Genomic DNA, 15,394 nt, shown 5'->3' on the forward strand with positions numbered 1-15,394 from the left:
GGGGGGGGGGGGGGGGGTCCCTCGAGGGGTGGGATGCCTTGAATGAGCAGAACTTTCATGGCTTCCGACGGGCTCATGTCCCTGAGCCCCACCAGAACTCCATCAGGGAAGAGTGGCTGACAGCACTGAAGGCTGCCATAGTTGTGCCTGTGGGTACAGAGACTGGGCCCTTCTATGTATTTCCATATATTCTTCCATCTACTCCTTCCTGCACCCCATGTGCCTCGGGGGAAGGGCGAGCTGGAACTGGGGCAGTGCTGGTTATATGAATTATCGTGTCATCTAAAGTTCCCACAAGACCCTTTCAGAGCTTACACGTGCCGTCGTTTACCTCATGACCTCACCCTGACTGACATCTGCTCTTCCCTAAGCAGAAGCACTCACAAAACTGTGAAATATTTTAGTTGAAAGGAACCAAGCCAGTCATTCTTAACAGATGAAGAAACACATTCAGAGAAACTTTTCCAGAGGCAAATACCTGCAAAGTGCAGATGTAAGATCAGAGCCCAAGTCTTCCAATTCCCTATCTTGTGTTCCTTCTATTTCAACAACTTGTGTCTAAAAAAAAAACGCGTTCATTTTTACTATGTTTCTTTTCTGTTTAGTTTGAGCACAAAAGAGGAAAGTGGCTTCAGGAAGCCTCCAGTCTAATCTCAGGTTTTCCACCTCTGGTCTTGTGACATAGAGCAAATTGCTTAAGCTTCTGTGGAGCTCAGCTTTTCTTCTCGGAAGTGTATGGGAGTAGATTAAATGCTTGCTTTCTCTTCGCTTTAAAGGACTAAGACCTGGTTTTATTATTGCTTTAAATAGGAATTTAGAAAATTTTATTGAACTCATGATACCTACATAATATTAATATTATTACTATTTGTTGGACTCAAGATGTCACCTGGTGATGCCTTATTCCTCAGACTCCTGATTAAACTCGGCTCAAGACCCTATTTCACAGGTGAAGGAAGTCAAGACCTGCTTCCCTGGACCCTTCTGCTGGGGTTCAGTCAATTAGTTAGACAGGTCAGTCAATTCTCTCCACCAGTTACCTCCAGAACCTCATTCTCCCAGGCCTTTTGTGAGTTCAGGATTGAATATTTGGTGTTCCTGGGAAGGTGTCACATCCCAGAGCAGGCAGCTTTCCTCATCTTGCTACCTTCCATCTCGCCTTTCTCCCTCCCCGCTCCCTCCTAGACCACCCTGGGCATTCAGCTTCACTCTTTCTTACCTAAAGCGATTTAGTAGATTCTAAAAGGCTTCTGCTTCCAAGCCCAGTCTCCAATTCTTTTCCTCCTTCTTGCCTACAGGCAGAGTAGCCTTTGTAACTTGGCGAAAGAAAAACCAGAAACCTGGGCGGTTGAATTGGTTATACGTCAGAGAATCCGGTGTCCTGTAGAGGGCTCTGTCTTACTTATCTAATAAAATCCCTCCCTAAAATTAGAATCTCTAGTACACATTGGTAATACAAATACTAATGAGTAGAAAGTTGACAGGTCTATTAGCCAGGAGTCTAATAAAAACATTCTATTTCAGATAATTTACTGAAATGGGTCTTAAACTGATTAAAGCAATAACTAAACTGAACCTAGTAATCAAACCTTCATTATGCCTTTTTAAAAAAGTACAAACGTCTAAAAATGTGAAATAAGTAAACACAGCAGTTGTATCAATCATATTATGGCATGGACTATTTCAGAAATAAGTCTTCTAGTTATGACTATTTCAGTTTTTGTTCTGCTAAGACGTATAGCAGAAATGTACAAAATATAATTTGAACACAGAAATTCGAATGTGAAGAGATAGCTAAGAATTTAGTGGTCTCAGAAAATAGCTAAGTTGCATTAATTTGGGTGAAAGTTACATTAATGAAAATTATGTGCCTTGAGCATACCCCTGAGCTTTGACGGTCTGGGTAGAAGTACACATGGATGACCCCACTTTGCACCCCACAGTGCTAATATCCTCCCTTCTCTTCCCAACCCCAGTCCTACACTTCACCAAGAAGGGCCTTGGGAGCTGTGTGTGAACATCACAGCCTGCAAGCTTTGGCCACAGCTCCCCACCCATAGCGGCTCTAAAGCCACCCACAGGCTTAGGGGTGCACACATCAGCTGTGTGGTCGCTCATTGGACTATGGACCTGCAGAAGAGGCCAATACAAGCACTAGAAGCAGAATCAGGACAGTTGAGGCAGGAATTCTTGGGTGGTGGGTACCTGGGATGTGATCAAGAAGTGGGGAAAATGGGCTTTGAGTAGGCATGCCTCCTTGGCGCTGTGGACTCCTCAGTCTGTGGGGAGGGTCACACCACAGGAGGAACAGAGGAGGCATGACGAGAAGCACTGCTTGCCTGGGTCTAAGGGAAACACCATCCAGTATTTCCTTTGTAAATAACTTCTGAAAGGTACCCAAATGAGCAAAAACCAACCAGAGAGCATGATGTCACAGAGGATTGACTTTTCTGTATATATATAAAAAACTGTTCACCATGTATATGCTTATAGGGGAAAAAGATTAAGAACAAAGACTTATGTTTTAGGAAGAAATAATTAAAATGAATAAAGTGGTTTATGTGAAGTGGAAGAGTTTCTTAGGACCAGGATGAGTCAGATATAACACAGTTGTTCCGTTCCCTCGTGTTACATGAATCTCTTCTTAATTAGACAATTAGTGATTCTTGCAACTTTCCATGTGACTGCGGCTTCTAGAAAAGAAACTGCAGTGGCGGTAGCTAACAGCACCTGACGTTTTCCAAGCCAGGGGAAGAAGGGGAGGCCAAGACCTCTGCGTCCCCATTGACAAAGGAACTCCAACGTTCTGTGGGATGTTTGGGGGAAAAGTCGTTCAGTCTCTGCATGTTGATACGAAAGAAGGAAGCCCCAGGCGTGACCGGCAGCCACCTAACAACCAAGGGGAGAGCAGGAACTAGGATGAAGGCAGCAAGGAGGGAGGCAGGGTGACGAGATGAAAGAACCTGGATTCCTAGTGTTGAGGTTTAGTTGCCAGAGAAGAGCAAAGCTGAAGCCTGCATTAGCTTTCAAGTTCCATGACCAATAAATACCTTTATTCTAAAAACTGGATCTGCTAAGTATTCTAGGACTTCCAACATAATGTGCCCTTGATATTATATTGATTTTTTTAAGTTTTAAAACCCAGCTAATTTCCTCTTTCTTAAAGCATGTCCTTAATGGTAAATCTATGTATAGTTTGAATGATAAATTATTTTTTTCTCTTGGGAAGAGAATGTGCCTAGTTATTAATAGAAACGTTAAGTGGTTATGTCCAGCTGGAAAAATTCTAAAGATCAGTGAAGAGTAGTAGAAAGAAATAATAGTTCTTCCTAACATTTACTTATACACCTAGGAGGCTTCTGAGTCATGGAGTTACTAATGCCCCTAGTACAGAGAGGAACATAGTCCATTCTTAAACTTAATATTTTAAGAATATTTTAATAAAGTGACATTTATTACTTTATTTTTTCTGATTCAACTTTGAGGTAAATATTTGAATCTTCATTTGATGAACGAAGACACTAAGGCTCAGAGAAGGTGAGTAACTTGCCCAAGGTCATACAAATACTGGAAAGCAAAGCTGGGATATTCTGAATTTAAGATCCTATTCTTAATGGTGGAAGTGGAGTTGTGTGCAGTGAGAACAGACTGCCTGGCTTTGAGGCTGAACTCCACCACAGACACCTCGGTAACTCTGGGCAAAATGTTTATCCTTTCTGTACTCCCGTTTGCTCATTAATAGTGTGGCGATGCTAGTTCCTACTTTATAGGATTGCTGTGAGGGCTAAGTGAGCTACACAGCACTAAGGGTAGAAGCTGCCGGTGAATGCCGAATACATGTAAGGAATTATTACACACTGCGCTCTTCTGGTCTCTGCATTGGGCAGAGAAGACAGAGAAGAGAATCCTGAATGAAATTCAACTTCTCATAAATTAACCCCACTGATGCTGTTTCGCAGTTGGAAAATGGTTACTATCTGCTTGGCAATGTAGCCTCACACCAAATGGATGGAATTGGGTAGATGCTAACCTGTTAGGATTGTCGCAGTAAGTTATTTCATCGCAGCCCTTTATTTATGTATTTGTTTATGTATTTATGTATTTATTTGAGAGAGAGAGACAGCATGAGTGGGAGGGGGAGCGAGAGAGGGTCATAAGCTTGGAGAAAAGGTAGACCGTGATGAATACAACAGCCCCATCGTGACTGATAATATGGTGTTTTAGAAACCAAATTCTAAGACCAATGTTGTCTTTAATTTAATTTGTAAGTACTACACCATTGGGGTATTTTCTCTTCCCTTGCCAAATCCTGCCCGCCTGTTAGGTTTCCCCTAAAGTCACCTATCCTTTCAGAAAAGCATTGCTTGGCATTACTTGGCTCTGAGCACTAGGCCAGGCTGCCCTGGGCTTCTCTGCCCCAGTCCTTAACAGAGCTGTAATGTAGCAGGCTTTCAGTATAACTGTTCATGTAATGTCCCCATCCCCAATTAGGCTGGAAATTCCATGAAGACTGACAGAGATGGTGCCTGGTGCTTAGTAGTAAGGGCTGTATGGATGACTGAAAAAATCAACAAGTGGGTCAGTGGACACATTTATGGGAAGTTTTTTTCAAAAAGCTTTCCCAGATTACGTATACAATGGAATCAGATGTAGTAAATCTGTAATTTTGTGATCACTTCTATAAAATACAGTGTCTTTTCAATTAAAATGGAAAATAAGTGGACTCGATGATATCATAATTCAAACACATTTGCTGTGTTGTTTGTTTTGGGACAGCCTGTGAGCAGCTTGCCTTCTCTCCCATCCCTTTCCCCAGGAATCCCTTTCCCTCAACATTTTATTCTTCCTTCTCCCAATATTTTAGTAGAATGATAGAATTTGGTAGAATGATAACTATTAGCAAATTCTATAGTAACGTGCCTAAATAAAGTCAGGGGTAAAGTGGTTTAAAAAAATCATTACCGTACTTGACTTCTTTCAAGCCAACACTAAAATACCTCTTGAAACTAACTTTTCATTCTTCTCTAAAGGAATTTAAAATTAATTACATAAAGAATGGAAATATCGTTTGTCCCACTTAACAAGTAAAATTGAGTGAAAAGTCTCTTTAAGAGCAAGCATGTATATAAAAATGCCTGAGAACGTATGAATCACACTTAGGGATAAAGTGATTTGACTACATGAAATGTTCGGTAATAGGAAAATGATGATTTTTTTTTTAGAAGAAACAACACATCCTGTTATTATAGTTACTAGAGAAAAAAAAGTCATGTATTCTGAGAATTCTAATGTACATAATCGTTAACTTTAGAAGACAGGGAAATTAATAAAAAATAATTTGTCTCAATTTTAACTTGCAAAATGATTGAATTGATGTAAGATACTTTCCCTGAACTATTAATTAATCTGGAATCAGAAATCAATCTCTTCATTTAGTCTAAGTAACTTTTCTTAAGGTCTAAATTGGAAAGTCACAACTATATTGGGTAATGGGACCACTGAATAAATTCTGCTACAGGAAATATTTTAAGCTAACCAACCAGAAAACAAACAGAACTATACCATATTCACATCCTTCAGGAACTTAATTCAGACTGCTTAGTGATAGAGCCAAGAAGCCAAAGAAGAGAGTGTATTTATTGTTACCGTAAGTGAATCAAGAATAAAAAATATTGAGTTCAATGAACAGTCCACTGAATAGACTTAAATAAACAGCTTGACCTTTGGAAGTCTGAGAGCTTCAATTTATCTGCTCTCTAAATACACTTACAATAAAAATGCCATTAGAAGTATGCTGTGAGGATTAATGTCAGTGAAGAACCGTGAGATCCATGGATAAGAGATGAAAAGGAACTCTAAATACCATAACTATAAATTAATTAAAATTTAATGTTCCTTAAAAATCACATAGCTATCTGGGATAGATTCATAGATGATATGCTAACATCATTTTTTCTTTATATTTTGAAGTTTTAAAAATAATAAATTCTAAAAAATACTTGAAAAATCCATGAATAAGATCTTCTGATATTTGTCTTTTCCTTTGAAAACAATCCCTATGACTCTGGGGCCTCAGAAATATTCTAGCTTGCTTAGACAAAATAATTGGTTTTTAATCCTGAAAATCTTTATTGTTATTTTCACAGTAACAAACAGACAAGGGTGTTAACTGCACCAATTAGATTTTTAATGTACCCTATTTCTGTCCTCAGATCTCCTCTTCACTGGTATTTGCACAATGCTGGGCATTGATTGTTATTCAAGTAAAGGATGATTTGTTTTTATGGGTGGTGATTAATGTGAAAATGTGGAAAGAGTAGAAAAATATAGGGTTCTAATACCACCTAATAAAAGTTGAGATTTTAAAAGTCCTAATATATACATATATACAAAAATTATTTTTTTATTATGTTCAGTTAGTCAGCATATAGTACATCATTAGTTTTTGATGTAGTGTTTAACAATCCATTAGTTGTGTACAACACCCAGTGCTCATCACATCACGTGCCATCCTTAATACCCATCACCCAGTTACCAAAAATTATAGACAGCAGTTAATTTTGTCAAAGGGACAAAAGTTTAAAAGATAGTTTAAAAGATGTTTCAAAAGATAGTTCTACCACAAAATTATTTTAAAATATGTATCAGATATACATCTCTTCATGTATGCATGTGGGTGTGTGTCAGACACAGAGAGACAGAGAGAGCGGGATAATGAATAATGGAGCACAAACAGTATGTTAATTATAACTTTAAACTAGCAAGATCTATTCTTGAGAATTACACAATTTTTGTGTTCAATACAACTAGCTAAGGAAGAAGAGGACAACATTTATATTTTTGGGAAAGACTTAGCATTAAATCCACCCTAACTGCTTTGGCTGCTGGCAACAAATCTAAATTATGGAAACAACAGCTTTCGGAATTGGGAACAGCGAATGTTAGAAGCAGGTTGAATCGAGAATGAGACAAGAGTGACTTTATCTCTTAGAGACTTAGAAATAAATTAGTACAGCCCACAGTCTCATTGCACCAAAAAAAAAAAAAAAACAAAAAACAAAAACAAAAAAACCAAACCAAACAACTGCCTTGAGCCCAGACAGGAAAAGGGTTTTTCAAAGGCTGCACATCAGGTGGAAGAAAACAGAGCATCCGACTCCAGTACAGCACTCTTGGGCGGGTGAGTGGGGAAAGAACTGAGGGACAGAGAAACATTTTACCTTCCTGTGTAATTCTGCATATTCATATCCTTCCTCTCATGATTCAGCTGGCTTCTCCTCCCTGCTTGAGGGTAAACTTAGGGCTCATTTGTTGAAACTCCTAAGTGCGATACTATTCCTACGGATACTTGATAACATGTATCGAGCATCTGTAACATTACCTTCACTTTAGAGACATCATCTAGTTAATACTGCAAGGTTTGTATTTATAGTTTACACCTGAGCCTTAGAAACATTACATAACTTGGCCAAATGAGAACTAGGATCTGACCCACTCATTCTCTCTCTGACTACAGAGTCCACACTTTTTCTTCCATCCCGCACTGCCTTCCACATTTTACAGAAGATGCTCAGGAGCCCTTTGTAGATTGTGATGCCAAAAGAGCTAGATCGGGGTTTAATGCCATGTACTGCTTATGTAAGTCCTTTCTCCTAGTACAATCTGAATAACTGGAAGACCATTACAAAATAAGAAATACTCAGATTAGCACTCAAGGTGATCCATGTTTGAAGGAAAATAGTGTAAAAAAATAATGTCACCACCAAGTTTGTTGGTCAAAGCCAATCACCAATTTTGTCAATCTGAATGGATGGAAAACAAATAAAATACTTAAAAAAATATTTTTCTTTCTTTTTTGTAAGAGAAAAATCTGTCTATTTTCTAGTTGTTATTTGGTGTATTTCTGATGGCTTAGAAATCATATTCTTCTTTAACCATTATCTGAAAAATATTTTCTAAGCCGCAAAAGTACTTCTTTGGAAAAGTGAAATTGTAATGTAGAAAAAATGTCTTCTTACGACAGTTTTGAGGACATTAAGGTGCTTTAAAAAATTATGTCATTGTAAGCTCTTTTCTTAGAAAGACAAATTGTAGAGATCCAAAACACATTTCATATGCTTAAGTACAGAATTATTACTCTATTTCCAGCTTTGTTTTTACTGCCTAAATGACCTGCTGTTTCAGTGAAGGACTCATGGTTTTTGCACTTTATTTTCCTAAAGAAGATAAAGCAAATATTACAAATGTTAGATAATGACTAGTGTTAACAGAAATTTCATCCACAAAGTTTTAGGTTAAATTCTATGGAGTAGGAAAAACAATCTTAAACTATATTTTGTTAATGCCTTCATAAAAGTGTGAAATTATTTAGCTTCCCTAGGTCTTACAGAAAACACTTTAAAATGCCACAAAGATGTATAACAAGACATAAAACTGCAAATATTAACTGTCTATTTCCTTGAAATATAATTTAAACTTGGTGACTAGGACAAGAAAATGTCACATTCCTTTCTCTTGCTAAGGAAATTGCATATTTCCTTTGCAAAAATAAAGAATATGCAGTCTTCATAAACATGTATGTGACAGTTTTAAAGTTGTTTTGTTTCAGGTTAAAGGTTTCCATAAATTTTCATGATTGTCCCAAAGTTGAAAAAAGAAAAGAAGCAAAGAAGAAAGAGCAAAACATTAACCTTACGGGTATAAGCTTTGTTCTTCACCGATGTTAAAAACATTTCTCTTATATCCATAGTGTCCTTTCCAAATATTATCTTGACTTATATAACTTTAAAATCCATCTTAGAGTGAATATACTTCCAAATTTTTATGTATCCCTCCATGATCTGCAATGTTCTATATAGAAAGTTAATCTTCGCTCTTTACCAGGATTTGCGAAGCCAACAGATATCTATTTTATTAAGTGGCAAAAAGGGCAGTGAGCTGGGCAGTTCACTCCTGAGGAGTGTGCCACATTTGGTTTGTGGACTAAAGGATGCCAGAAGCCTTGGCTGAGGACATCAATTTCCCTGGGAATTGAGTAATTGTGGAAGCAGAGAGCCTTGTCCAAGATACAGATCAATCACATTTCCAGAATTTCACCAAAATGAAATGAAGGAAAAGTTTTATTGTAAGATCACCACTGTCATAGGGCTTTATGTCCACTTACCGTTTAACCTTCACATTGACCCTAGTAGGTAGAAACTGTTATTGTCTTCCTTTTACATATGAAGAGACCGAGGCCAGAGAATTCAAGGACTTTGCCAAAATTCATGTGGCCTGTAAGTGGCAGACCCATGCTTTTTGCTAGCCACTGTAGGTTTTAAATAGTAATCGTTAATATCTTATTGGTGAAGAAAAGATGGACAAGATGAGAAAAGGTCACTAGGAGGTCTATTCTCTCTGTAAATATTGGGCTCCTTATGATTTCAGAATTTAATCCAGAGTGCATGGATTTAAAAATTTTCCGTTGAACACAAGCTGTTGGATCACAGGATTTTATAGGGCTAGTCCAAAAACTCTGAGGGAGACAAGAGAGTCCCTAGCTCACCTTCCTGGCTCCTGGTAGACTGACTTTGTTAGCTGCCCCTATGGCTTTCCTGGTCTCTGTAGAGGTTTCAGATTGAAAAGCGAGTCAGCACTTTTCGGAGCACAGAAGAGCATACCCACCTGCGGGATGATACTAGATGCTTTGTCCGACCAGTAATTGGTTGCAGAAATAGATGTAACCACACACAAAGATATGCCTATGTAGAGTTGTGGGATTTTCTTATTTTATTTTCCCCCTCATTATTAACAGTACAATAAAAGTGTAGTACCAGAGCTTGGCAAGTCTATTTTAATTCTTCCTAACAGTAAAAAGAGCTTGCTCCTAAATTCAGAATATTCCAATAGGTTCCCTCTGTAAGAATAACTTCTGTTAATGAAAGAAATAATACATGTTACTTTTGCCATGACAAGAATAAACTGGAGTGTATTTTGTTTATCACAATTAATATTAAACACAAAATTTTTCTTATTCTATGTATATTTATAAGAAAGATATAGTTGTATCTCCTACAAAATTTATCAAAATAAAATGGAAAATTTTCTAAGAGTTTCTGACCATTTAATGCATCATTAAAAATTAAATGTTTGATCTGTTGCACCATAATTTCCTTGCATTTCAAAAGTATATGTAGTGTTTTTATAAGTCTGTAAACTTTTTACTAACATTACTGACTAGAATAATTCTGTGATTTTAATCCTTTTAAATTATCGACAATATTCTATAGAACTTACCTTTGGACCATTCACCCCTGGAATTCCAGGTACTCCAACAGAACCCTGGGAAGACACATGATTAAATTAAGCAGATAGAATCACAAAATATTTCAATTCTAAATTTGTATTGTATTAATTGTCAGCCTTAACTTTACCTTGCTAAAACCTGTGTGAAAGGCTAAGTTTTTCAGATCTTATCCATGGTATTCAGATATAAAATAATGTAAGCAGATTTGTCAAGCATTCCCAGAAACTACAGAGTTAAATTTAACCATGTTTCTAAATATCCACTTAACCCTAATATGATTTTAAAGAAATTCACATCATAAATTGGGATCCACAGCTATCAGAAGGCCACATGGCTCTAAATTTTGGTGCTTTTGAGAAATAAATAGACTTAGTTCCATCTGGAAAAGCCCAGCAGTAGCAGTAACTCTTGCATTTCATGAGTTTAAATACCATAAAACAAAAGGCAATTAAAATAACAACCATTTGTTCCACAATTAGTCAAACAAGGCACCCACACTGTAAACTCAAATTTGTTGTATTTGAAGCATTTTCCCCTGGACTTTCAGGGAGTACATTTAAGCCAGGTGAGTGTGAGTATGTCTTCCCAAGACTAGAAAAGGTGTTACAAATGTTAAACTCTGACTAGGAATAATACAACAGCACATCAAATGTTAAATTAAGTGTGTGTGTGTGTGTGTGTGTGTGTGTGTAGACATGTGTGCACATGAGCACTGGGGTGGTTATGAATGGGGGGGGGTGAACTGAGAGTAAGAAAGCTAATTATCACCTGCAAAAATCTATGACATTTACCTGGATATAGAAACATTAACAAATGTTTTCAAATAGTGATGTCATTTCCCCTTTCAGGCTCTGGAGAAACCATTTTTAAATAAAATGTGTTTATTCTTTGTCTAGCCCTAGAAAACAGATTGTTCTAAGTTGATGTATGATATTTAAGTTCTTTAATAAAAATGGGAAAAAGTCTTTTTAAAGAGTAAATATAAACCTAAAACTTCTCTAAAAAATAAACATTGTTAAAAATATAGTCATTAAAAATATATAGTCATTATACGCAAAATAAATTGAGATGGCAAGTTCCTTAGTGCTTTTGGTAATTATATTGAGTGGGTCATTAAAAGACTTCCTGAAGCCTCAGGCAGTAATTTTACCCTGGTCGCATGTGGATTAGGGTAGCTTTACAATTTCACACCATGCTTAATAGAGACATTATTGCGAAGGACAAAGTGTTCTTATACCCAAGTTGTCTCACAACTCATTGGCTTTGGACTTGGTTTGCAGGATTATGTTTCAACAGATGCCACATGCCCAGCGCTTGGGGGATAAAAAGTCTCTATCTTTGATGGATTCCAAAGATAAAGAATAATCACTTTTCCACCTGTTGTAATACAATTGTTTTCTCCAGTTTTCTGCAGGTTAAATATCCCTTTTCCCCATTGTGAGGTGGGAGTTGTAACAGGGAATGGGGACTTTGCAATATTTTGTTGGCAAAGGGCCATCTACCTACTACTGATATATTTACTACTGTAGTATTGATGTAATTCTAGAAGTGCTAGACCCTCTCCATCAGAATGTAATGGTGAATTCTGATGACTGGGAAATGACAATCAGGAAGTCACTTTTCAGATTACCTCAGCACAGAAAAACACTAGGGGACCAATGGAATACAGTCATTAAACAACAAGTACATCTTTTGTTCTGGTCCATTCTATGATCATTTGGTCATAATACTTGAGCAGGACCATGCACTCAATCTGCAATGTCATATGACCTTTCAAATTCTAAGTTTTGCCACAATGTTTTACCAGTATTTTAATTAAAAATTCAATAACCTAGTTCAGCAGACAGCTTAAAAAGAGTTTACTCTGGGTTTATTGGATTTTCTATAATGGAGTTGATTAGAAATCTAATGGCTCACATTATAGGACTGTATTTTTAGAAAGGAGAATGCACAATCCAGATGCTTCAGCATGGCTTACGGTAGCTAATTCTGTTCACCTCTCAGGCTAGCCATTAGGCAATGCAAGTATAATTACTTTCCCAGTACTGTTTATACTCTACCTTTTGTCCTGGAGGCCCCACAGGACCCTAAAAAAGGAAAAATTATTCAATTAACATAATAATGTAACCATTTAAACTTAAACGACCAATTAAAACTGTCCTAGTCTGCAAGGTTCTCTATGCTGTACAGAAATATGCTGATGTTTTGTACGACAAGGAAAATGGAAATTATTGGTTGGAAGTACACAATAGGTCTTTTCTTCTCTCTTGTTTTCTTTTGAAGAACATTAAGCATATGCAGTAAGATTCTGATTTTTCCTTTAAAAAAAGAATCTTTGCTGTTCCTGTGCATCTGTCTCTTCGAATACCTGCGGATCTATCACCTCAATCGCATTTAGAAGGCTGGAGAGGTTATGCTGCTAGAAGCAGTGAAAATGCAGTGCAGTTCCCCAGCAAGCTGCACGTCATGTGACTTCTGCATCTGCAAAACTTCAGTAAGCAGATTTGCAAAGAGAATCATTGAATAGCATTACAAAGAAACATGTTTTGTTCTATTTTTCCGCTTATGAAATGTGGCCAATTGATTGGCACAAAAACTTGTTTATAAACTAGGGGATGCCAAGGTCAACTGTGACACCTAGGGTGGACCAGAAAAGGAAACAAAAGATGCTGTCAGCTGCCGATAACCCAGGACACTGGGCGCATGGGGGGAATAGAGTATTTTGGAAGAGGGATGGGAGCATTTACATATAAAATGGAAATACGGCAGTTCTGAGATTTATCTGTTTTTCAGCCACAAAGTCAGCATTGGGATTCTGTTAGCTTTATGTAGAATTAGGCACAGTTTTGGGATGGTGGAAGAGAGCACAAAGACATCAGCTATAATTCTGACTCTTTATGTCTATTTTTACATAAAATATTGAACATTTCTCTTCTAATTCTTTCAAAAATACTTCTAATTTTAGTATATTTTAACAAAGTTATATTTTATAGATGATACTAAATGAAAGTTGATCACTTCATGTTAACTATCTCTGTACTCCATTACACCTAATGAACGGCTAGCCTATTTTCAATGTGTGACATTTCAGTTAATCAGCATCTTAATTCACATTTTGCAACATTAAAGAGAGCACTAGAGTGCACATTAGAGGGAGAATTAGTCATGCATCATTTTTTATTAAAAATACACTACGTTTAGGAACATTCAGAGAATCTGTTCCTCACAAATTATTTTGTAATCCTCATAGGAAGACTAAGAATTTCCTCATAAAATCAGCTTTAGGTCATTGAAAGTGCACTGTGCAACATCACCTGTTTATGTTCCTTTTCAATTTACTGAACCAACTAACTTCTTAATGAGCTGGTTATTTGACATATCTGTGCAGTCAGAGAGCCTCCCTCCCCATTTCACCCCTCCTATTTAAATTTCTCCCTGTTTTAGATTTTGCAGAGAAAATAGAGGCTATCAGGTGTAAATTCCCTCACCATCATGTCTCTCATCAATCCAAACCCACGTGGACCTCCTTCCTATGTCAGAGGGAGAAGAGGCACCCCTCCTCTGCAGGCAGATGCATCCAGTAGACTCTGGAATCCATCCTTGCCTCTGTCCTCAGGGATCTTTCTCCATCAATTATCCCTGCATCTGTATCAGAGCCTCCTGCTTTCCACTAGTTCCTTCCCCTTAGCACATAAACAGGTTTAATCAGTTCTCACTTGTGTAAATTGTTTGGGAAGTGAATGCTAATGCTAAGTAAAGGCAGAATTTGGAAGTTACAGCGATGGGAGAGCTGAAAGTCAAAGAAGACGTGGGTTTTATCACGGTCTCTGATTCCATTTGCCCCAGCGTCTCCAGGGCATTTCACTTCTTAAAATGTTGATGTTAGAAAGGAAATCATATAACACAAAGTACATTAATTCAATGTTTAGACTGAGAATGGATATGTTCAATTCAGAAAGGTTTGTTTCCATTTAAACTTAAGTTTACCACTTGAAAAAAGATTGTACAGTACAATTGAGTTTCTCACTACATTGATGGATAACCCAGCAAGGGCATATTTCATAGAAAAATCAGAGCAAATTTGAAATCAAGTGCTTTAACTAGAGACTAACATTTCTGTATTTTCTAATTTGGTCTCTGTTGCATGACCATATTAAAGATTTCGAAAGACTACCCATAACTGTGAAATCTACAAAATTATTGTCTATTTTAACACAGTATTCCATGAAAATCAAAAGATAGCTATAGAGAAAATAAATACAAAATTTTTCTTGACAGTTAGGAAACTACTTCTATTTTTGCTAAACTCTAAAAATAAAAGCAGTTTTAAAGCTGTAACATTAACTTTGAATTGTGAATACATTGTGGATTATTCATAACTATGTTGCCAAGGATATATTCTCAGCTACCAAAAATGTGCATAAAGTCCTTTGATCTCACTGGCAGGAAAAATGGTAGCAAGCCAAGGATAGTGTCATCTGTTACTAGCAGGGGAGTGGGAATAGACTGGAGTCAGATATAAGGCACAGACATACATTCGAGTAGGTATAGACACACACACACACACACACACACACACACACACACACACACCCCAAATAGTTATTTTGCTGACCAAGACTTTGCTTATATGTGTGTTTTGAGTGTCCTTAGATTAATAAATCCATTATATACCTGTGACATTGTAGTCATTAAATTTAAGAGTATAAATGAAAACTTCACTGCTCAAAAACTGATTTTGACATTAGATTATGTTGCTACCAGTTATTAAGACGTTTACATTTGACTGGTTTTGTGGCTTCTAGAACAAATATAAATGAATAAAGTAATGGGCAAATGCCATACGATCATCCACTAACTTATCTAATCCTCTTAAATTTACTTATATTTTCAGCCTCCTCAAAAGTCATTATGAATAATGACTCAGATGGACAATGTCATAAGTTCATTACTCACTAGTCAAATTGGTGCTTTTATTATTCCTAATATTAAAGCCAATCGTTCTAGTCTTTTAAGATTTCTAAAATAACTCCATTATTATTGTCTTCATGACTTAAGTTTGGATCAAATATTTTTCCAAACTAAAGAGTCAATTTTTCATTCTATTTT

General features: G+C 36.9%; 1 protein-coding gene across 1 annotated transcript in view; it reads right to left on the reverse strand.

Moving 5' to 3' along the window:
* COL25A1 (collagen type XXV alpha 1 chain) overlaps positions 1 to 15,394 on the reverse strand; it is a 425,657-nt gene that overhangs the window by 75,791 nt on the left and 334,472 nt on the right. The window contains exons 11-12 of the mRNA XM_008689416.1: positions 12,346 to 12,372; positions 10,276 to 10,320 (exon numbers count right to left, since the gene is read on the reverse strand). Of these exons, the coding sequence (XP_008687638.1) occupies positions 10,276 to 10,320; positions 12,346 to 12,372 (72 nt within the window). The remainder of the gene's footprint in view (positions 1 to 10,275; positions 10,321 to 12,345; positions 12,373 to 15,394) is intronic.

The sequence above is a fragment of the Ursus maritimus genome, unplaced genomic scaffold, assembly GCF_017311325.1.
Source record: "Ursus maritimus isolate PB19 unplaced genomic scaffold, ASM1731132v1 scaffold_11, whole genome shotgun sequence".
NCBI classification, from domain to species: domain Eukaryota; kingdom Metazoa; phylum Chordata; class Mammalia; order Carnivora; family Ursidae; genus Ursus; species Ursus maritimus.